This window comes from Vanessa atalanta, chromosome 29, assembly GCF_905147765.1.
Source record: "Vanessa atalanta chromosome 29, ilVanAtal1.2, whole genome shotgun sequence".
NCBI classification, from domain to species: Eukaryota; Metazoa; Arthropoda; class Insecta; order Lepidoptera; family Nymphalidae; genus Vanessa; species Vanessa atalanta.
The window spans coordinates 340,976-364,962 of NC_061899.1; the positions used below are offsets into that span (position 1 = coordinate 340,976).

At 39.2% G+C, this 23,987-nt stretch overlaps 1 protein-coding gene across 1 annotated transcript in view; it reads right to left on the reverse strand.

Annotated features, from left to right (window-relative positions):
- Positions 1–1,764: 1,764 nt before the first annotated feature.
- LOC125074940 (organic cation transporter protein-like) overlaps positions 1,765–23,987 on the reverse strand; it is a 40,577-nt gene continuing 18,354 nt past the window's right edge. Inside the window, exons 3-12 of the mRNA XM_047686425.1 lie at positions 11,365–11,557; positions 10,642–10,771; positions 9,798–9,926; positions 8,819–9,011; positions 8,515–8,620; positions 7,360–7,610; positions 7,090–7,169; positions 6,665–6,840; positions 6,147–6,319; positions 1,765–1,915 (exon numbers count right to left, since the gene is read on the reverse strand). Coding sequence (XP_047542381.1) covers positions 1,765–1,915; positions 6,147–6,319; positions 6,665–6,840; positions 7,090–7,169; positions 7,360–7,610; positions 8,515–8,620; positions 8,819–9,011; positions 9,798–9,926; positions 10,642–10,771; positions 11,365–11,557 — 1,582 coding nt within the window. The remainder of the gene's footprint in view (positions 1,916–6,146; positions 6,320–6,664; positions 6,841–7,089; positions 7,170–7,359; positions 7,611–8,514; positions 8,621–8,818; positions 9,012–9,797; positions 9,927–10,641; positions 10,772–11,364; positions 11,558–23,987) is intronic.

Genomic DNA, 23,987 nt, shown 5'->3' on the forward strand with positions numbered 1-23,987 from the left:
GTTTTGTACTTTATATAATTACTTAACTTATTCACATAAGATACAATTTAATTGTTCTGTAGGCGGACGAATAGAATTACTTACATACATACATACATATATATGAAAATTTAAAGAACAGGTTTTTTGGAACGAAGTTCTTTTAAGCAGCTTATAGTAACTTACTTTTGTTACTGTTTAAATTCAAACAATTTCATTACTGGTCGTTGAATCTCTCAATTGTTTTTTTAATTTCAATGTGTCTGTTATTACACGTAATGTACAATGAAAACAACTTCGTTCCAAACGAGACGTGTCATTTTTTCAAACTGTTTCATACAATATAATGGATTATATACGAATATATATTTAACGATATATCTTGGAAACAAAATAAGAGTTTGATGTCTACATCATATTACAACCGAAGGAGTAAAGATAAACTAATAACTCGGCTATATTGTACACTACTGAGAGTTTATGATTAATACATCTTTATTTATAATACAACACTATTGCACTTTACTACTTATAGACTCTTTAATTTTACTTACAAAGTTTTTATAATGGCTTCGTTGATACACGACGCCATGTTTGCGCAAGTCCATAGTGAATACCATAGATCGGACTCTCGACCAATGAAATCGCGTCGATTGTTTGATGTGGTTTATTTATCTTTACTCCTCCTGTAGATATATTGGGGGGGGAAGGTGTTCTATATATAACTTATGTAACTAATATTTACATTTGTTAATAACTATAATTAAAATTATGCTTAGTATTAAGATAACAATATCAAAGTCGACCTGCAGGTAGAGGCAAGAATAACGGCCTGAGTGTGAGGATGTAATATGGCTGAACAGGCGCCATATTTGTCGCGATTATGTTTGACATTTTGAAGGCGTTGAAAATGCTATCGATTCTTTGGTGATATCTCTATCAACTGTCAAAACTGAATCGAAATTGTTTTATTATTAAATATATTTGAGAAGTAACCTTTGAGGTTTTGTTCAAAGTGATTGGATTTGCATATAATTCCGAATCGCAATCACAATAATTTTAATTTTGAATTTAAAAACGTTGTTTTTGGACGTAGTGTGTAGATAATATCAATACCGAATTATATTTGCTTTTATGAGGCTATTTACAAAGTAAAAATCATTCACTCATTTTCATTCAACCAAGCAGAAGAACATACATTAAAAACAACATCTTTCAAAACGTTCAAGAAGATTATATGTATTTAAGAATTTATTCGGAAGAGATATGAACTTTTATAAAAATCAAATATAAATACAATAATGATCGTGATTGTGATTGCAAGTATGGCAACGTATCTATTGTATATCGCGATGGCAGCACGAGCTGAGGTTAACGAACCTTAGATTTCCACATTCCGTGCGATTCGTTAATAGCTCTGCTGTTTTGTGCACTGATAACAGTTCTGGATTAATATATCTTTATTTATTACTGCCCTACGGATAGTTCCAGATATATCTTAATTTAGTACACTTTGATTGAACTTTTGGAAGTTTGGAGTTCCGATAGCACCTTCGCCGACATTCGAAACGCCATCATTTAGATATCGACCGACGGTCAGCTCGATTCGAGGTCGAAGTCTAAACGCACAGGACGCAGCTCCTAAGACGAACTAGAGCCAACTAAGTAAATAAATACGACTTAACCGAACAATTTCAAGAGATCGAATTAGCAAAAGTTTACAAAAAATAAATTACTACAATTAGCCAATGGTGTGCGGGCGAGCGGGTGCGGGCGTGCGGCGCCTCAGACGGCGTCGGCGGCGCCGCGTCTGGAGCGCGCGGAGAGGCGCACGGAGGCGCGCACGGAGGCGCGCGAGGCGCGGGCCGGCAGCGCGCGCGCGAACGCCAGCTCGCCCGCGCCCGGCGGCGGCGGCTCGCTGCGCGCTTGCTTCTTGCTGCTGGAAGGGACTCAGGTCTTAGCTCATCTCGAACGCTCATGGTGATGAGCTCTTGAATTAACGCTAAACCGAGGGATCGAGCAGGTCGGAAAGGGTTGATCGTCAAATTAAACAAGCTGGGGAGCACTCGCCCAGAGGTGACAGCAGTACTCGACACGTGAGGCCTGATTTGATAATCTTAGGCGATGGGTCGACGTGAAATACGAGACACGCTTTGCTGAGCACGCCGAGCTTTTTTGATGCCAATTTGGCTTTACATTCCAATTGAACGAGGCTTGAAACATCGACGCCAACTATTCCGATACTAGCTGTGGCGTATATAGGAATGTTCTCAGATCGAGAAGTTAAGACAAATGGTGATTTTTTAGCGGTTAGTGCGCAAATTTTCATCTTTTTAGGGTTGAATTGGACAAAATTTAACCGGGGCACATGTCAGTTACCTCCTCGTATACCCTGGACAACGGAGCCGGCTTGAGCTTGCTCGTCGGCCGCGGCTAAGACTGGCGGGAGGGATGCCGCGGGGCTGCTCCTGGTACATCCCTGATCGGGGAGCCTTTAAGATGTTTTACACCGGCGCTCAGCAGCGGAGCCTACCATACTATCCACCGCAGGGCGTCAGCTTTGTTGACACCCAGCCTTCAGTAGCGGAATCGGGGGAGTTCGCCACATTACCAGGTGAAGGATGAGGGGGAAGGCGCGCACTTTATACTACTTTCCATGAATGCATGCCCTTGGCGATCCCTTGGGCTCACCACTCGACAGCATGGTGGAAACCCGAGGATGGTTTTAGTGGGTAGGACAGGGCATTAGCATTAGCGTTCCCTGGCACGGGGCATTAGATCCCGGTTGAGTCCCACATACTCGTCCCGGTCCCCCGACCAGTCAGCATGAGTAAATGCATTTCCTCCTCGTTAAAAAAAAAAAAAAAATTGACAAGGTTTAGCCGACCCATTTTTTTTTTTCGCTGGAAAAACGCGTGACGCGTTGCCCCCACGTGGAAGTGGGGGGGTATGTGGGACTCGCCGGTGTCCAAGATGTTAGGGGTACACCGGAATACCCACTAAAAAACCAGCGGTACCCTCTCCGTTTCATCGGTGGGCGCCACGGGATCGCTTTCGCATGCTACCGTGACGCCCTGACGGTCAGCCCGCCTATGCGGGCCTCCAATTCCTAGGGAGGATTCCCGGGGTACTGAGAACCCCCATGTGGCGCCTATTGAGGCGGGAGGAGAAGGTGCGCGTAGCGTTGTTTCCTCCTCCCCGGTCTTCTTCGGCGGATCGGGTCTGCAGCAGCGTCCACCTCCCGCTCCCGCTCCGCTGCCTCCTTCTGCGACATGACGTTTTCGCAGAAGGAGCGCATTTCTGACCAGCACGCCTCGCTACCGAGCATTGCAAAGTCAAAGTCAAAGTCAAAAATCTTTATTCAATATAGAAGTGTTTGCACTTGCTTATTGATTCGTTTTTTGCGTTGATGACGCTCGGCAGCGAGAGGTCTCCGCCCAAAGTCGCCACCAGGGAATGCCTCTGGGGCCCCCACGCAGCACACTCAGGGTACGCTGTGGTACGCCGTGTCCACTGACGCACCACACTGATGGCAGGAGGGTGACACATCCCGCCGCGCTATCCCGTGCAGGTACTTACCGAAGCATCCGTGCCCGGTAAGTACCGAAGCATCCGTGCCCGGTAAGTACCTGCGTCATCCTGAATGTGAGTGTGCCACGCTTTCTCTTGACCCAGCGACTCAAGTGGGAACGAACCGCCTCCACTGTCGCCAGGCCTGCCGTGGGTGACCCTAGATCCTCCTCCCATCGGATGATCAGGGCTTGCTGGGCTATAGCCCTGATCCGCCCGACCACCGCCGACCCTGGACGGTCGCCGCCGTTCCTTGCCTCCGCCCGGAACCGGTACACCTCTGCGAGCACCTCCGCTTGAAGTTCCCAAGGTGGATCACCCGCGAGAAGTGTCGCCGCAGTCCATGACACCGTACGGTACGCTCTTATACCTCTCACTGCTATGACCCTCTGCGGTTTCTGCAAGAGGGCCCGATTGCCAGCGGTGAGGGCATCTATCCAAATCGGAGCACCGTACAGCGCCATTGAACTCACTACACCGGCATATAGTCGCCGGCATAGCGATCCCGGCCCTCCCATATTTGGTAGGAGGCGTCCCAGGGTGGCAGCGGCGTTGATGAGCTTCGGCCCGAGTTGTGCGAAATGCTGCCTGAAGCTCCATCGTCCGTCCAGGATCAGGTACTTCATCTGGGCCTGCACCTTGATCACCGTCCAGGACGGTGATACTTGCCCCTCGAGGGGGTCCCCTTCGTGGACCGTGGAAAAGGAGAGCCTCTGTTTTCGAAATGGAGACCCTCAGGCCCAGCGCTTCCATCCGGTCCACGGTGAGAGCAGTTCCGACTTCAGTCAAGCGGGCTGCGTCCCGAAAGTCCCGCCCTATCGCCGTGATGAGGGTGTCGTCCGCGTAACAGAGCTACCCCATCCCGGGAAGGACGGGAGCTCTTAAGAGCCAATCGAAACCAACGTTCCACAGGATTGGGCCAAGAACCGACCCCTGTGGAATGCCGCAGACTACCCGATGCCGGACTAGCTCCCCATAGACCCCCACCCAGAGGACCTCCCGGTCCTGAAGGTACACCTCCAACAGCCCCCTCAGATAGGTCGGCACCCCGTGGTTTAGAAGTGCCTCCCTGATCGTCTCGAATGGAAGACTGTTAAATGCGTTCGCCACATCGAGTGACACCGCCAGGACGACTTGCTCCCGGGCCACCGCTTCCGTCGTCCGAGTCTTCAGGGCGTCCAGGGCAGGTTTAGCCGACCCCAGTTCGAGATTTTGTTTAACGAAGACTCGATTTCAGACACAAGTAAATTAAGAAATATTAGCACGGCCGGTGTATGAGGTGTCTAAGGTGCTGTCGTCTGCATAGCAGTGAATGTTACTGATTTGCAACAAGTCATTGATTTGCAGAAGAAACAGAGTGGGTGATAGAACGCAGCCTTGTGGAACACCAGAATTGTCGAATTTTAAATCAGAGCATGCAACATCGACAAAGACCTCGATGCTCCGATCTGGGAAAAAGCAGGTGATCCAATTGCATAATTTTCTGGGAAGCCCATAGAAAGGATGTTTCGTAAAAAGCACTTTGTGCCACACGCAATCGAAGGCCTTCGCTATGTCCAAACTGGCAGCTAATGTCTCCCCCTTGCTCCGCCCATCTATGTTTCAGGTAAACAAAAAGATCACCGGCAGAGTGACTCCGAAGAAAACCGTCCTCGGTCACTAATCAGCTGGTGCTCCTCTAGATACTGCAGCAGCTGGCAGTTTATAATTAATTTGAGGTAATGGAGAATGCTCTTGGAGAATAAGGAGGTGATGGCTATAGACCTATAATTGGTCTGAGCGCTTGCCTTTTTAGGGATCGGATGCACCAAAGTAGTCTTCCAGTAGTTTGGGATGATGCCTAATGCCCAACCCTCCTGGGGTAATATAATCAAATTCTAAACAACCATCATGTTTTGGATTTGGAACACCATTTTTTCGGAATGGGGATCAGGCATCCGGGACTCTCACATACCGGACGAAACGCGGTAGCATACCTACCGCCGATTTTTGTAGTGGTCCTTCCCCGGACGTACCGGCCCATTCGGGTGAAACCCAAAGGCATGCAACGTGGCACTACCACTATAATAAGGACCAACTATTCACCAGATATTCTTTCACCAAGCAGCAAAATACTTAGTTTTTTGTTTTCCGGTTTGAAGGGTGAGTGAGCCAGTGTAACTACAGGGACGAAGGACATTATTAATCTTAGCTCCCGAGGTTGCTAACGCATTGGTGTTATGTAAGGAATAGTTATTTTTTTCTACAGCTCCGATGTATATGGCAGTGACTACTTACCCAGGTGGCTCATTTGTCCAAACGGCTTCCTATTACGTAACAAAGGTGCACTGTCTAAGGTCTAGACTGCTATTATTATTATTAAACTTAAGTGGAAACACATTTCCAAAATTCAAACTCTAGGTTACCGACTGACTTTCCACATAAAACCACCATTACTTTTATTGGCCTGTTCCGGGTCTTATACCTAGGATCTCGAAATCTAAAGTCTTCTCCAATAAGTCAATTACTTTTATATACAAAGTATAAATTCCAACTTTATATCTAAGGCAAAAAGTATAAAATCACTTGCAAGAACTTTAGTTAAAATGTTATCATACCGTGGGAAGCAGGGCATGTCCCAGAACCGCTGGTCCTTGCCGAAGTTCTCTCCATCAGCCAGGGTCTGCGGCATCTCTGTGTCCATAGTCTCGGGCAGCAACAGGCAGAGGACTCCCCCGATTATGCCCAAAACTCCGAGAATCAGGAGAGGGAGCTCTTGGGATATATTAGCCTGGAAATAAGTTATACGTCATGTTATGGGGTCGTCTTGGTCTCCAAGTTACGAAGCAAAAAAATCCAAGATTTGTGTTCCTAAATATCACTTCTTGGTAGGTACCACCCATTCATCAGCTATTCTACCGCCGAACAGCAATACTTAGTATCATTGTGTATCGGTTTGATGGGTGAGTGAGCCAGGTATTTAACGACACGATACAGCTTGCTCGCTCACGTCGCGGTAGCATGTGAACGTGACCCCCACCGACGAGAGAGGGCACCGCTGATTTTTTAATGGGTATGGGGCCTGGCTATGGCCCACTTCATGTATAGGGAATCAAAGAGAGGAGCGGCGGCTCACCAGGTAGACGACGAAGGGCGCGAGGATGGAGGCGACGTAACCCATGATGTGTATGAGCGCCACGCCCTGCGCGCGCACCACCGTCGGCAGCAGCTCGGCCGCGTACTGCAGCCCGATGTTGTACGAGATGTTCACGGCGAAGCGGCCCAGGATCGCCAGCGACGCCGACGGGCCGCCTGCGGGACATCCCAATCACATTTAAGGAAACTGATCACATTTTGAGAGCACGGGAACGGTTCTCGGCGCTGTCGTATGTTTGCGCACAAGTAAACAATTAAATTACTTAAGACTCAAATGATTATTGGATTTTAAAGTATAGTTTTTTCTCTCTTACATCTCAAACTGATCAAATATCTAAAAGATACCAATATAAGAAATTCAAATCATCTAACGTTAGGAAAATCTAAACACAAAGAGTTACTCACCAACTGGAACCGCTGTAGCTAGGAGACTGAAGATGCCGCTGATGACCATGGACCCGCAGGCGAGCCATCTTCTACCCCATCTGAAAATATTTTAATATATAAGTATACAGTGATATCTGCGTTGGCTTCGCTGAGAAGTCACCATTCATCTGGTAATGATTTTCATGATACGGTGACTCTTTTTCAGGTTCCTTTTTCGATTACAAGAAAACCCTACAAAAGAAATAGAAAAAAATATATAACGGAAGACCAAAGTAGTCATGAACTCACCTATCCAAAACGACTGTCAAAAATGTATCTGCGGGAAATTCCGTTGCCGTGGCTATCGTGAACGTCAGGAAGATGTCCAGACCCAACGACCCCACATTCCTGACGTGTCCGTCGAAGACCAGAGAGATCGCCATCCAGATGACGATGAGCAGTAACGCGTTCCGCCTCAAACGAGGAGTTCTGAAGATGTCCAGAACTGAATACGTTTTGGATTCAGCTTCGGATTCCTTGATCGCTTTGTGGGAAGCTTCCTATAAGATAAAAGTAAGCATTAAAATAGGCGAATATTGTCCCAGAAATTGACAATTGTATTGGAAGAAACAGCTTCCAAAGTTATACAATTATATTAAAATTATATTATACTAATTGCTCCGTACAATTTCACTCGTTAAATTTGGCTTCTCCTCTACTTTAGCGTGATGTCAGCCTAGTCTTTCTTAGCAAATTCTATTTAATCCAAAAAGTTTATAAATAGTACTGACAGATTTTGAGATGAGCGCGATTAAACATAAAATTGAGCTTCAGAATAAATTATAAAAAGCCCATTTCAATGGCTGGAGGAGCAAAAACAAATAAACAACTTTGACCTTGAATTGCCATGACATTAGTCGCGATCTAAATAATGGTGTTTTGATGACGGCGAAGTTATTAACCTTTAGAAGTATTATACATAAATTAAAGTGTATTATTATTGATAATTATTTAAGTGGAATAGTGTTGTATTATAAATAAAAATATATTTTTTTATGTAATAGGTAGTCTGACGGATAAATAGGTCACCAGTCATCACCTGATGGTAAGTGGTCACTACCGCACAAAGACATTGTCGCTGTAAGAAATAATAACCATTTCATACAACACACCAAAGCGTCACCAATCTTGGAAACTAAGAAGTTCCCAACAAACCGGAATACAATAATACTAAATATTACTGTGTGGCTTAGTGGGTGGTACCCAGACGAGCTTGCACAAAGACCTGCCACCAATTGCATTATATTAATCAAGAACTGTTTGTAGTACACAATATAACAGACCTATTAGTCAATGGTATGGAATGTGTAAATAAAAGGTTTGTTTATCTTTACTCGTCCTGCCGTTGGAATGGACTATAGGAATATATACATATCAGTCGTTTTAAATCAATATTTAACTCACGGTAAATTCACTGAGAACTTTGTCTGGGATTTTCGTCTTGTTGATTCTTTCGAATTTTTTCATGATCACCAACGCCTTGTCGATCTTTCCTTGGGAGAGGAGCCATCTGGTGTAACATAAAAGTTTCTGTTTTTATACGACCCAAATCTCTCAAAAGGTAGAGGAGGACTTAGCCCAACAGTGGGATATTTACAGGCTATTTCTGTTATTTGAAGAAGCGAAGAAAAATCTTTGGCTGATACGAAGTCAATTCGTGACTCTAGATCCTCTAGATACCTACTTTAAATAAAGAAAAAATCCTCACCTCGCACTCTCCGGTACCAGCCACGGGGTCGCCGCAGCGATTATGAAGGGGGCACTGATACCCAAAGCGTATCGCCTCCAGTCGTCAGCCCACAGAGCGATCCAGGGCAACAAACTCGCCCCCAGGGTGAAGAATATGGCTATAGACATATTCGCTACGAACGTACGCCATTTTGGTCCGACGTATTCCAATACTGTTGAAATATAATTTGGTATTACTTATTAAATAAAGCTAAGTCAAGCCTTGAGAGCCGAGATGACCCAGTGGTTAGAACGCGTGCATCTTAACCGATGATTGCGAGTCCATACCAAGGAATTATTATAAATATAATATTATAATTCATCTCGTGCTCGGTGGTAAAGTAAAACATCGAGAGGAAACTTGCGTGTGACTAATTTCAATCAAATTCTACTACCATTGCAATATTGGAGCTGAGTAGTGGAAAAAGCCTCAAGTCTTTTCTCCAAGACTCCAAATCTCCAAGGACGTTTTTGCCTAACACTGGAACGTTCATAACTCGCAAAAGTTAAGTTCAGATTGACATTGACGGTAATAACGAGGTCTTACTCCGCAAGGGTACCAAGTTAATTTAGCTTAGCTACTAAGCACGAACAGTCAATCTTGAAATTTTAAACTGTGATTCAATTTACAATAAACGTATAATATTTCAATAGTTTATAATCTTTCCGTTAGGTCTGGTGATTAGATCTTATAAAGTTTTTATAATTTAAGTGAAATTATTTTGATAGATATTACAAGCATTACGTTACAGTTGCTATCTTTAGACAATATACAATCGCGAGATAGATTATACTCAAACGGTATTTACAATTTTAAGGTGACATATCAAACTCCATCTGCAGATTTTTGCTAATACAGTAGAACAATATAATACTCAAATGTTTTGATGATGGTAGTGTGGTCCTGACAATCGTTACTTAGCAAATACTCGTAAACATATAGAAACCCGTGAACTTACCAAGAATGTACATCATGGTGAAGCAGTTATCAAATGCGAGCCCCACCAGGAACCGGCAGAGCGCGAAGGACCAGAAAGTGTTACAGAACGCTGTCGCTATCCCCGCCGCGAATCCCACCAGATTTGTACCTTCAAACATATAACTCATAATTTTAACTTTGCCCCTATGCCAAAAGAACTTTTGTAATACCCTGAAAAAACCTTTATACTCATTGGAAAAAGCGCCTGGATTTATACCTGAGTTTCATCCCAGGACCAATTGTATTGTACCAACAATAATTGTGACTAATAGCATTATAAATATGTTTATTTGAAAAGAGCAACTATGCAAGCATTAACTCGCAATCACTTGCAAGTATACAATAACTTCGCGCTTTGTATTCGATTAAAACCTGACTTGGATTGATTGGAACACCATGTATAATGTCAAATGGATAACAATTGGTGACTTTATCGCACGAATGCCTCGCATATTGTGCACAAAACGTACTGGCTTTATATTTAATGGGACAATCCCACTTGTTGCTTCAGTTGTTAGATTGTATAGGGTTAGTAGTTCTTTTGAGGTAAAATGTAGAGAGGGTCTCAGAAATGGTTTAAAAAGATGTCATTGTTAAGTTATTCTGGACAAAAATGTATATGCTGAACGTTACTACAAAATTTTAATGGTGATGACTTTCCTTTAGATTGTTTCAAATCACACATAGGTACTTACCCGGATTTCTTCGGGTCTGAGGTATTTATTTCCGAATCTATGGTATGTTTTTGATACCAGTCGATGTAAGTCGATCTATGTAATAAAAAGAGAGCTAAACTTATCTAATAAAAATGAAATTGTAATTACCAACTAAAGCAGGTATTCTGCCGTATTTATCAGCTATCCAGCCGAAGACCAGACCTCCGACGATGGCCCCACAGAAGAATATTGCTTGGGCTGTGGCAGGTAGGTTGTCCTTGTCACAAACCCAATCAAGCTACGGATATAATAATAATAATTGATTAAAATATTCACTAGAAGCACTTTGAAGTTTGAAAATTGGAAGTGTCCTTTGCCTCGGAAAGCTTGTAAAGCTGTTGATTTTGTGCCTTAAGTCGTTTTGAACATGTCGGGTTTGCCGTCCTATCGAATTATGAGAGTTGGGGCGCATGTATATTTCTATATAGTCTCCATTGAAAATGGCGGCTGTGGTGATGGTGATGACTACTTATGGACTTGAGATGGAGTCTCTTTTGTTCCATAATAACCATATCACACAAATAGTAGCAACCTGTAAATTTCCCACAGCTGCTGTTCCAATGAGTTTTGGTGGATACACATATGACAGATTTTCGATGAAAAAACACATGCAGGTTTCCTTACGAAATTTTCCCTCACCGCCGAGCACGAGATGAATTATAAACACAAATTAAGCACATGGAAATTCAGTGGTACTTGCCAGGGTCAATCATCGGTTAAGATGCACGCGTTCTACCACTGGGCCATCTCGGTTCATAAGAACCACGTCACACAAAAAATTGCAATTACTGTGATGATGACAATTTAAAGATTGTTGTGAATAATTTTTACCTGTGAGGCAATAGTTTCATACGGCACATCGCTCCTGTTGTACTCCCAGCCGTGTGTGCAGGGTATGATCGGCCATTCATCATCAGGGGTAGTCCGACCTTGGGCCAGAGCGGCGGTCCAATCCGCGGAGAACATATGACAACGGTCGTGGGCGAAAGGTCCATCTGTTTTGGGAGGGATGGCGAGGGCTCGTCTGAAAAGAAACATTGAGATTAGAATTTATTAAACACTAGCTGAACCTGCGGCTTTACCTGCGCGAAATTTGAAAACACAAACTTCCGACCCCCATTTTTCCCCCTTAGGAATGGACTTAACACTCTATGAGGAACCTTCCTGCCAAATTTCAAGTTTGTGGGTGTTATAGTTTCCGAGATTTCGTGATTAATCAGTAAGTGGTATTTTGCTTTTTTAGATTTTCCAGTAAAACCTAAGATTTACCGACATGAGTTGGTAAATGTAAGTATTTATTATAAAGGGACGACTTTTTAAAACTTTTACCATTCCAACCTAACCTAACCTAACATGTTATTCCTAAGATTTACCAAATGAATGCTGGTAAAAGTTCGAAACCCAAAGTTTTATGGACATTTACCATTCATAATCGGTAAATCTTAGATTTTACTGGAAAATCTTAAGATTTACCGTAGTTCGAGCTTTTACAGTAACATATATATAGATTAATATAATAATTAAATATTAATATCCTGAACATGTTCGTTTATTTGTCTCTCGGCGTAGCGTGCGACTAAGGAATAAGGCTTTTTGTCAAGTTTCCTTTAATTAGTGAATTTTACGATGGTTTCAAAACAATAACACGGTATACAATTAATTTAATCATAAATTTAGATAAGTAGGTAGAAAAACTTCATTGTACTCAATTATGTAACCAGTATTTCGGAAAATACGGCGTCCGTTAAAAAAATAAAATAGTTATATTATTATTATTTTTTGTTAAATTTGTTTCATTGTAGACATTCTCTGTGCTTTAGTTGTATCTAATCTGTAAATTGTCTGTCTGCAAAGAAGTTGTAGATTCCAGACGGACTTTTGGAGTGTATCCTTGTTGTTATTTGTCTTCTTGGGATTCTGGATTCCTTGGAAGTCTGTATGGTATTCAACCAGTCTATCTTGTACCGGATCTCTACTATGGATCGACATTTTTAGGTTGTAATCCAGAACTCCCTGGTAGTCGCCATCTGTGCCCTCGTCACCAGTGTTTCCAACGCGTTACGCCTTCGGTATAAAATACTTATATTTTCGTATGACGCGAAAATTTCAGGGTATATTTAGGAAATACATCCCATTAAATAAGAATTGTCGACATTTTCGAAGAAAGAATTTGTGTTTTGACTTATAAGTAAAGAAGTTATGTTTCTTAAGAATAAATATATAAGTACAGAAAGTTTATATGAAATCTCGTTTGCCAAATAAACAAATGTTTAAATACTCGATATTATTCTACGTGTAACACGCACAAAGCCTATATTTTATAGGATTTTTTTATATGTTCTAAGGTTTTTCCTGAAGATAATAAAAAGTTTTTTTTTTGTTAAAGAAGCGCCCGAGCGCGACCCTTTTTCATCTGAATCGTGATCATAGAAACTAATCTATGATAAAGTTTTTGTTAATGCTTAAATCGAATTTTGTAATTTTGAATTGGGATGTTTAATAGGTTTACATTTAATTGAACTCTGTACCTTGACGGTTCAAAAGTGCTTTTATACGGCCTACTTGAATGGAGAATATTTTGAATTGATGCTTTATTAAACCTTTGCGACTTACTTCATAGATCTTCAGAATGTTCTCTTGTAAAGCATTAAAAGCCTTAAGGCATACTGTATTTAAATATGTTTTTTTTTTTATTTTTTATAACAGATAGGCGAGATGGCAATTGGGTTTTCTTATGGTAAGTCTTCCCTTCCAATAGACATTCTCAGTTAGAAATATTAACCATTCCCTACATTACACCAAAGCGCCACCAACCTTAGGAACTGCGATGTTATGTCCCTTGGGCCCGAAGTAACACTGGGTTAAACACCAGACACCTTTCAAACCGGAACACGAAAATACTAAGTGTTGTTTATCTTGGCGGTAGATTACAAACTTTTGGAATTTTCAGTATCTGTTCTGAATATTTTGAATTTTCACGACTCAATAAATATCTTGATATATGAAGTATCTTTGAGTAAAATCGTTATTTCGATACGACTAGTTTGTTTTATATGGTTATAATATTACGATATTGCCCCATTAGTCCAAACGCCAGTTCAGGCCAATACAAACTTATCTTCTACCGAAAAATTCCCACTAACAACTCGAAGTCTGGAAGTTGGAAGTATGTACACTACCTTGCCTCTGAAAGCAGGCTCTTTCCGTGCGTGACTTGCTATCCCATAGGATTATGAGACTGTACACACACTTGTGCACTATAAAATGCCCTGGGTTTCTCTTGAGATTAAATACCGTAGCCTAAATCGGTCAGGACGACACCACTATGGCTATCACGATAAAATGTGTCACAATGTCGCTTTTATTAAGCTTATTTGTGCGCCTTTGTCTAGTTTAATATACAATACTTCTGTAGTCAAGTTCGTGTTATTACTGAGGAAGGGCCTTGCTTCACAATAGCGAAACTATGGACCTTGATTTTTTAATCATTTTCTGTTCAGCCGAACTGATTGTTTTGTTATTATTGATGTAATAACCGTCTTTATTGCCATTACGTATGACCTTAACGTTCTTCCTGAGTTTTATTCATTATAATAAGTTATATATTTGTTAATATATAACATATACCTTACAACAGGTATTGAAGTCGTTCATTATGCAATTATGATGAGTATGGTCGGCCTTAACCATGTAGGCACTCTCTGCTGGTCGTCCTTTTATATTCAACTGGGGTCGGACTGGGAAACATGAAACGACCATACAGATGTCCATGGGCGGTGGTAGTCACTCTCCATCAGATGAACCTCCTGTTCGTTTGCCACTTGTATCATAAAAAAACATCGCTAACCATTTGCAGCATGATCGAAAACTGGTTCTAACGATATGCGAACGTTATGTAGGACGGGAGGTAGGAGACTCCAGACCTTGAACACTCCAAACATTCCCCAAATTAACCTAACCTAACGCTGACACGTTTGATGAGAAATATCACACACGAAATAAAATTTCCAGGACACACGTGATAGCATTCCCAGTTTTAAAAATATTAAACAGCTGTTACCCGCTTCTTCGCTCGCGGTTTAGGGGCTGGTCTTTAGAAATTCGGCATACAATGATGCCTATAGAGCTTCAAGCTTGCAACAAAGTTTCATAAAATTTGGTTCAATGGTTTGTCCGTAAAAGAGTTACAGACAGACAGACAGCATGGTAATGCTTGTTGACTTCCAGGCAGAAGACATGACATACTTTTATAATTGTATTTAACTAATAGATCTTGAAAAAGAGTAACTACTGAGTTTCTTGCCGGTTCTTCTCGGTAGAATCTAAATTCCGAACCGGTGGTAGCTTTACTTTAAATATTTTGTTAAATGGCGATTCAATAGTGCTTGTAAAAGCCTACTTGAATAAAGTATATTTTGATTTTGACAGACTGAGTTACCTTCACATTTTAGTGTAAATAAATGTTCCATTCTTAGTCTCCATGTAACTTTTTAACCGTTACTAAATAGTCTACGTGTTAAGCTAACATTTCATCAAATAGTAAGTACAAAATTAAAAAAAAAAAGCAATTGACCACCAACAGTGGACATTGGTTGTCATACGAATAAATTAATTAATAAAATTCGTGCCCATAAAACGATCTCTACTTTACACCCTTAGGGTCTGACCATTGATGAATATTCATTATTATTAATATATTCATATTATTAATATTTTTCTTATCGATATCGATTCTATAACAAGGCTTTAATTGATAATCTGGCCTAGATCTCAGTCCTAGTTTTTTTTTCATAGATTATTTGTCATCTGACCTTTCTCTAATAACTCCGACCTAGCCTTAAAGGCTGAGATGACATCTCGAGACTTGATTACGGTGTAATTAACAATCGTTTTTTATTTTAAATATTTTATTATAATTATAGAAAATATTTATTGTGAGTAATCCTTTTATTTACTTTCTAGGAAAATGAGGCAGGTATTATCATATCGTCTTATAGTAGAATATGCACGAGTATATCAAAAGGACGGGGGTTTCCTCGAGCCAATCGAAGCTGAAGCTAAAGTTGGACACAATTTAGATGTACTTTTTTATGGTATCGGTAGGCGGTCGAGAAAATGGGTCACCTGATGGTAAGTGGTCAACACCGCCCATAGATATGGCGCTGTAAGAAATATTAACCATTCCTTACATTACCAACACGCCGCCTACCTTGGCAACTATGATGTTATGTCCCTTGTGCCTGTTACACTGGCTCACTCACCCTTCAAACCGGAACACAACAATATTGAGTACTGCTGTTTGGCGGTAGAATATCTGATGAGTGGGTGGTACCACTAAGTGAAGTGTACTCGTTAGCTTCGGTAAAATTCATAAAACTGATACTGTACGCCTTCAAAATCATCAATATTTATTTGTTTCTTATGTGAGAATGATCTTTACGCAAACGTAATAATTTGTTATGTCATATAACCAAATACAATTGTCAAATTGTTTGTATTAAATATAAATTGTGTCGTACTTAGTTCGTATAATATGTACATAAGTTGGACTGATGACTAATAAATAAATTACTTAAATTACTCTGTGTTAAATGGAAGCCTATCCCAGAGGAGCTCCTGACCTCCTAAAGATCTAGGAGGTCCACCTCGAACACCTCCTAAAATAGGTCAGCAATCCATGGGACCAAATTCTATTGATTTTTTTATTGATTGTAAAAATTCTAGCGACGGTTCACCAACGGTCAACCGGTGAAAGAAACTCAGCGGGTTTCTTTTTTCTCTAAATATAGAAAATATAGAGTTTAAAAAATACTCCATTAATAAATACAAATTAAAAGCAACATTCATGGTGATCGGTCGAACGGCGTCAAAGTCTACACACTAACGATTCCGCCGTGACCTTAAAAGTATGATTTGATAGAAGTGATAGATTTGACTTTGACAGTTAACCTGTCAATATTTTAATATTCTAGTTATCGCCTGCGGCTTTCCTCGATTAAGAGGTACGTCGTCAGGTGTTAGGATATATGATATATATTTTCGAAGATATTACAGATTTAAAACGCAGACATAGCGGTTTTTATCGTGTAATCTAGTTTCTTCAAAAATAATAACTCCTCATTTACTTATTGGTGAATAAAATATATAAACATTTCGCTAGACTTTTTATTACAATGAACCAATTAAAATCTCAATTCTCAGCACGAATACAATGACCTCTAGTGGACTGACCTTAACTTTCAAGTTCAAATTGTCAACGTAACTGTTACATAAACAATGAGGCAATGTTTTGCAATTGGTATCACGATATAGTTGCTTTTTTTTATGACATAGGTGGCAAATGAGCAGGAGGCTCACCTGATGGAAAGTGACTACCACCGCCCATGGACATCTGCAACACCGGGGGGCTTGCAGGTGCGTTGCCGGCCTTTCAGGAAAGAGTACGCTCTTTTCTTGAAGGTTCCCAAGTCGTATCGGTTCGGAAAAACCGCCGGCGAAAGCTGGTTCCACAGAGTGCAATGAAGAAGCCACTAAACCAATATACATAAAACTTATATCAGAAGATCTATTTTCAATGTTGGAAGAGAGCAACTACTGAGTTTCTTGCCGGTTCTTCTCAGTAGAATCAACGTTCCGAACCGGTGGTAGCTCCACTTTGTGAAATGACCATTCAAATATGATTGTAAAAGCTTACTTGAATAAAGTTTATTTTGATTTTGATTTGGATCGCTTTGCTAATTTGCGTTCATAAGAATGATACAAATATTTGTGTTCGATGTTCTTAAATATACGTATGTAACTAAACTCATTCTAAACTGTTGGGTTTCGATAAACTTTCCTTATATGTGGTTCAGATTGGACCCCGTAGGTGTCGCCGCGATCAGGAAGTAAATCAAAGTCTTATTTTACCGGATGGAGTAGGGACGGACAGCTAGAAGCTACAATATTCAAACCTTGCAAAAATGTCCGATAGCAAACCGGATATCCGTAATAACGAAGGTTATTTGTAAATTATACTCTTATGTACGTATCTTAATTGTTATAATTGCAACACTTTAAAACGTTTAGAATTATTCACGATGGCAACAGATTAAAACGCTACGTTAACGCTTTATCATGATAATATTTAATTTTTTAATTTATTTGATTTCAATCGACTTAAAGAAGGAGGATATATTGCACCTATATTTTTATGTATTCTGGTATAAGTTTTAGTTTATGAAATTAAATTTAATATGTCGGATCAATTTCCCTTTGGTGATATACATATATGTATACCTACGCCCGAAGACAAAGGCGCTGTTATAAATATCATTAATTCCTGTTCAACTAAGATGTTATGTCCCTTGTGTCTGTTACACTGGCTCAATCTCCCTTCAAACCGGAACACAACAATAAGTATTGGCGGTAAAAATACGTGATGAGTATGTGGTATCTACCCATAAGCACTCGTGTTGAACTGTATCGGTATAATGTTTTATAATCTACTTTTTTAATAACTTTTTCAATGATATCTGATGGAAATAGATTCACCTACAATCAATAAAACCACGGTTTAAACAGTACATGAATAAATATGTTTACGTAATTAATTTCTCACATATTTAATAATACATAGAATTAAATCTTCTCGTGACATAAACGATCACGAAGTTAGCTTTCAACGTATCTAGTCTATATAAGTTTATATTAATATTACTCTGTCTGTCTGTTTTTCTGTCAGTCCTTGTCTATGTATTAAAGTTGATGCTAATCCAGGTCGATTAAGTCATGATGGGCGTCACGGTAGCATGCATAAGCGATCCCGTGGCGTACGAAAGATGGAGAGGATACCGCTGATTTTTAGTGGGTATTCCGTTGACCGGGGTGCACTCGACGCCTTGGACATCGACGAGCCCCACATAACCCCCACTTCCATCACGGGGGGAAGGGCGTTTTTGCAGTGAGAAAAAAAAGGTCGATTAAGTCAAACCAGATTCTTTATTAAACGCCGAGGTGTTTTCAATGGACAGTGACATTTGCGGTGTCAATAACAGATTTATACCAATTGGAATTGAAAGAATTTTAATTTAAAAATGTATGACCATTAGAATTTATGCCTATCACATGACCAAACGCGGGCGACATCTAGTATTATTTACCTATGTAGCCGAGACCAACGGGGCCATCGTTGTAAGAGCTCCTCGAAGCGCAGGTCCAAACCGAACAAACACTAATAAAAGTTATATGTTAAAGTATCTATTTTATTTTATAATAATATTAAACACTTCAACTATTATAATTTTATTGTTCATAAGTTGTATTTATATTCTCGTGATTGAAAGAAAATATATATTATAAAATTCAAGCCCATTAAAAAAATCATTCCGTTTATTTTTTAAGCCTTATTTATATATAATATATGAACTAACTATATGAACAGACTAGTTGTCGCCCGCAGCTTTGGGTTGGTTGACATGTGTTAGGCAATATAGTAGCCTATGTCCTTCCTTGGAGTTCAACTTTGCTTCATATCAAATTTCATCAAATTCGGTTCATTAGTTTAGTAGTGAAAGAGCGACAGACAGACATACAGAGTTACTTTCACATTTATAATATTAGTATAGATAGTATGGATTAAATTATAAACACAATAAAGTCCCGTGTAAATATAGTTTTTAATTAAACCGTAAATAAAGAAAAAGATAAAAGAGAAACAGTCGTGAAATGTTTAAGTGTCGCCTGATGGCAGCATATAACAGCCGAGATGGCCCAGTGGTTAGAACGCGTGCATCTTAACAGATGATTTCGGGTTCAATCCCAGACAGGCGCCACTGAATTTTCACGTGCTTAATTTGTGTTTATAATTCATCTCGTGTTCAGCGGTGAAGGAAAACATCGTGAAGAAACCTGCATGTGTCTAATTTCAACGAAATTCTGCCACATATTTATTCCACCAACCCGCGCTGGAGCAGCGTGGTTGAATATGCTCCAAACCTTCTCCTCAAAAGGAGAGGAGGCCTTAGCCCAGCAGTGGGAAATTTACAGGTTGTTTATGTTAAGTTATGTATGTTCTGTTGGCATAATGATTTCTACCAGTCACTCGTCTGTAAAGCGCGTAAAAGGACTTAGTTTCCAAAAAGAAAAGAGCTCATAGGAAAATTTACGTAACAAGCTCATCCTTATCCTTGACATTAATCACGTCATACGATTTAATGTTGTACAATATGTTTATACAACAGTTATACATGTATACATCTTAGCAGGTTAAGATTCACCCCGACAAAAAGCCGGATCTCTTCAAACAATACAGCCTGATACGAGAACACGATTCTACGTACTCGTAATTCGATTCGATTCGTTAAATGATTTGAGGAATATTTGCGGTTAGTAACGTTTAAATGACGTCAGAGATCTTCAAGGATTCAAGACTACAAGAATAGGAATCAAGATTCAAGATTACATGGGGGTTTTATTACCTTGTAATTTTATGCTGCGTCAATATCAGAGGAGAATTAGGATATTTGATTCGTAAATGTGCGCTGTTTAAATGTGTTTAGTTACTTTGTAAGATTTCTTATTTTGGTATATTTATCGTTTTGAATATATTGATGCCGGGGTGATATTACTGTTATTTTCTTCTATATTAAGTAAACTTATATTTGTAGTTTTATTTCTATGTAAGGCTTAAGCTGAAGTTAATGGAATAGTTCTATAATTTTTTGAAATTGTCTAAACAATGTTTTGTTGGTGACTTTGAAAATAACTGTGATTATTAGTGTAATCACAGGCACAAGGGACAGAACATCTTAGTTCCCGAGGTTGGTGGCGCATAGGTGATGTAAGGAATGGTTTCTTACAGCGCCTTTGTCTATGGGCGGTGGTGACCACTTACCCTCAGGTGGCCCATATGCTCGTCCGCCAAGTAATGCCATAAAAAAAAAAAACTGCAAACAAGCCCATAGTTTCAGTGGGAAGGTACTGGTAATAATATGGGTCATTATAGTGGTACAAGTAATTGTCACACAACTAGGCAAAGGCCTATGTTCAATTTAGATTAAAAACGGGGTTGACATCGAAAAAATTGAAGTAGCATATTACCTTCATTTTGGCGTTAGTTCGTATCCTGTATCACATCCGCCATTTTAAATTTAATGGTGATTTTTTTGTTTATAGCGTAACTTACGTTTATTTCCAATTTCACAAAGTTTTAGTGCATTGAATTCCCAACAATTTTGTTCCTCATCACATTTCTAGGAGCTTATCGCCAAACTGCTCCAATGCGTGGTGACACCGACACATGCCGTTTTAAACACAAATGAAATGAATTAAGCACGTGAAAATTGAAAGCAGCCTGGCTTTCTTGCCACTGGTTAATATAGACGCGTTCAAACAACTGGACCATCGTAGCTCAAAAACAAAAGTAGTAACGATTCAAATTCTTATTCTTCTTGGAAGAATCTTCATTCCGTAGTAGATTTCAATAATATACCATAAACCATACTTTTTCTCGATCGTTTTTTACTCGTAAAACTAAACTGAAGGTCGCGTATAAATCTAACAAACATCTCAGTACTTCAAGTACTATTATACAATCCATTGGGTGTTTTACGATTAAGGATAATATTTGTATTGAATATGAATTCTATGTTTTTAACCAATCGAATAACGTAGATCTCCATTCCGAAGGCTATGAAACAAACAATGGAATATTAATTGAACTGTCTCATACAATTAACCAGTAATTAACAAAAACTCATCTATATTTATAGGAGTACCAGCAAGTTCTCACAAATTTTAATTATCAACGATACAGTAATGGCAGACAGATTAAGGAACACAAACAAAATTATTTTTAAAAAAAAAGAACAAAATTGTTCATAACGTTTGTAGGGTTGTTCTTATTGAATAATTTTGCTATGGCCGTCTCGGCAACGACCGGTGAGTTCGTGATTATATTACAACCCACCCCGTGAAGCCTTACAACGTTAAATAAAGCAAAGATATTTTAAATGAAGAAGATAATTTTACGTATACAGATACAATGAGCATTAAATGTGAGAAATAATTTTTTTCTTATAAATCCCATGTATGTATACTAGAAAGAGACAGTAAGAAAGAGATGGCAGACACTTACTCAGGTTCTTACAAAATTTTTTATAATTTCAAAGGTACCTGAATTTGTTACAAATTTACGTAATTTCAGCAAAGCCTATATTTATATATAATATTTAAACTATTATTATATACGTATATTTATAAAAGCAGACACTTAGTTCGGTTCTAAGGTGCAAGCAGACCATATAATAGTTTCTTAGCTGTCCTTATGGCTGGCCCTGGCTGTCCACTGGCTCTTAGACTATGATGAGAAACAGAAAATATAACATATATAACAGTCGATGGAACGGTGGAAGGCGTAATTTAAATTAGAATTCTTTTTTTTTTAAAAAGAGTTATACCAGCTAAAGAGACCCCACCCAAAAGGACCCTCGTTCGTAACAATAACTTAACAATGATGTTTAATAAGGATTTTTGTAATCGATAATTGTAGCAGTTACTGCCTGTTGTTCGCGTCCCTACCGTCCGACCGATGTAACATTGTACAGGCGTCTATTATTTTCAGTGTTTCTATTTAAATTTTACTTTGAAGCAATAATATATAATAGAAAAGTCTTTAAAATTTTCGGATAACGCTTGAATCTTTAGGAACTTTTGTATTATATGTATTTATTTTAAATATTTTCAAAATCATTAATTGTTCGTTATTGCAAAGTTATGTCAGTCGGAAAAATTTACATCTGTCAAAAAGATCAAACTATCTTGTACAGGGTACAACAAATTATATCATTATTAGCTCATCATAATTTGTAATTGTTTATGTTAATACGTAAGTAAATAAAAGCTTAAACGTATTCAGCAGCATACAAGCACAAGGTCTATTTATTCAATAAAAAATACATAAATTACATAAATAGTTTAAAAAACTTCCGCGTTTTTTTATCTTGCTGTGAACTGTTATAGATAACGTAAGAACAATTTTATTCTATCGAACAACGAGTAAGGATTACTCAGCCGCGTCTGTCTGTGTGTCTGTTAAATCGATATAGCTCTTGTAATCCACTGACACAGGAATACTGACTGTTGCGTCACAGTATATTTACAACAATTTTATGAATATTCACAGTGGCATTGATCACTGTGATAAAATCAGTGATAATCATTGTATGTGCACAAGAAGTAAGGGTAAGCTTAGAACGCCAAGTTTCCGACTCCGCGAAGTCAATAAATCATTCTTGGGGCACGGTATCCGCTTCTATAATAAAATTCCGCAGACATTTTGCCGTTTCATAGATTCAAGTCAATTGTAAAAAGTACATTGGTAAAGAAGGCATATTATTCGATACAAGATTATATTGATGATAAAAATGCTTGTTGACTTCCAGGCAGGAGACATAACATACATATATAATTGTATTTAACTAACATGACTGTATTTTTAGATGTTGAAAAAGACTAACTACTGTGTTTCTTGCCGGTTCTTCTCGGTAGAATCTACATACCGAACCGGTGGTAGCTTTGCTTTAAATAGTTTGTTAAATGACGATTCAAAAAGTGCTTGTAAAAGCCAACTTAAATAAAGTGTATTTTGATTTTTAACAACAAAACTTAGTATTTTTGTGTTTCGGTTTAAATATGAGTCAGCCAGTGTAACTACAAGCACAAGGGACTTAACATCTTAGCTCCTAAGGTTAATATTCTTGTCAACGCCTTTGTCTCCGTTTTCATATTTAAGTTAATGTAAATAAAATTACAAATTTTAAATTTTATGGTTTTGGTCTAAAGTCGTCAACAATTTCTCATGACCCAGTTACGTCTTACCGAGGAGAGATGGACACCTATCGACCCAAGGCCAAGGGATTAGAACGCGTACATCTTTACAGATGATTTCGAGTTGGATCCAGGCAAGCACCAATGAATTTTCATGTGCTTAATTTGTGTTTATAATTCATCTCGTGCTCGGCGAAGGAAAACATCTTGAGAAAACCTGCATGTGTTTAATTTCAAGGCAATGAACATGTGTTCCAGATGGAAGTGGTGGAATAATCTTCAAACCATCTCCTCAAAAGGTGGCCTTAGCCCATCAGTGGGATATATGTTACATTACTTTAAATAAATATTCGAATATTATTTTATGATACAATAATCAATGAGACGTTGTTATAGATAATCAGCATTGTAAAGATTCTTTCAACGGTTAAGTATCTCAAGATCAAATGTGTTTTGTAATCACATACATATACTAAATAGGTAAGTTATGTTTGTCTATTATAAATTCATATAAATCTACGGTTATAGATTATATGTATTTTTATATTTTAAATGTAACTGTCTGTCTGTTGCTCTTTCACAGTCAAACCCTTGACTGCAAACTCGAATTCCAAGGAAGGACGTTGGTGATTTTATACCTAACATCT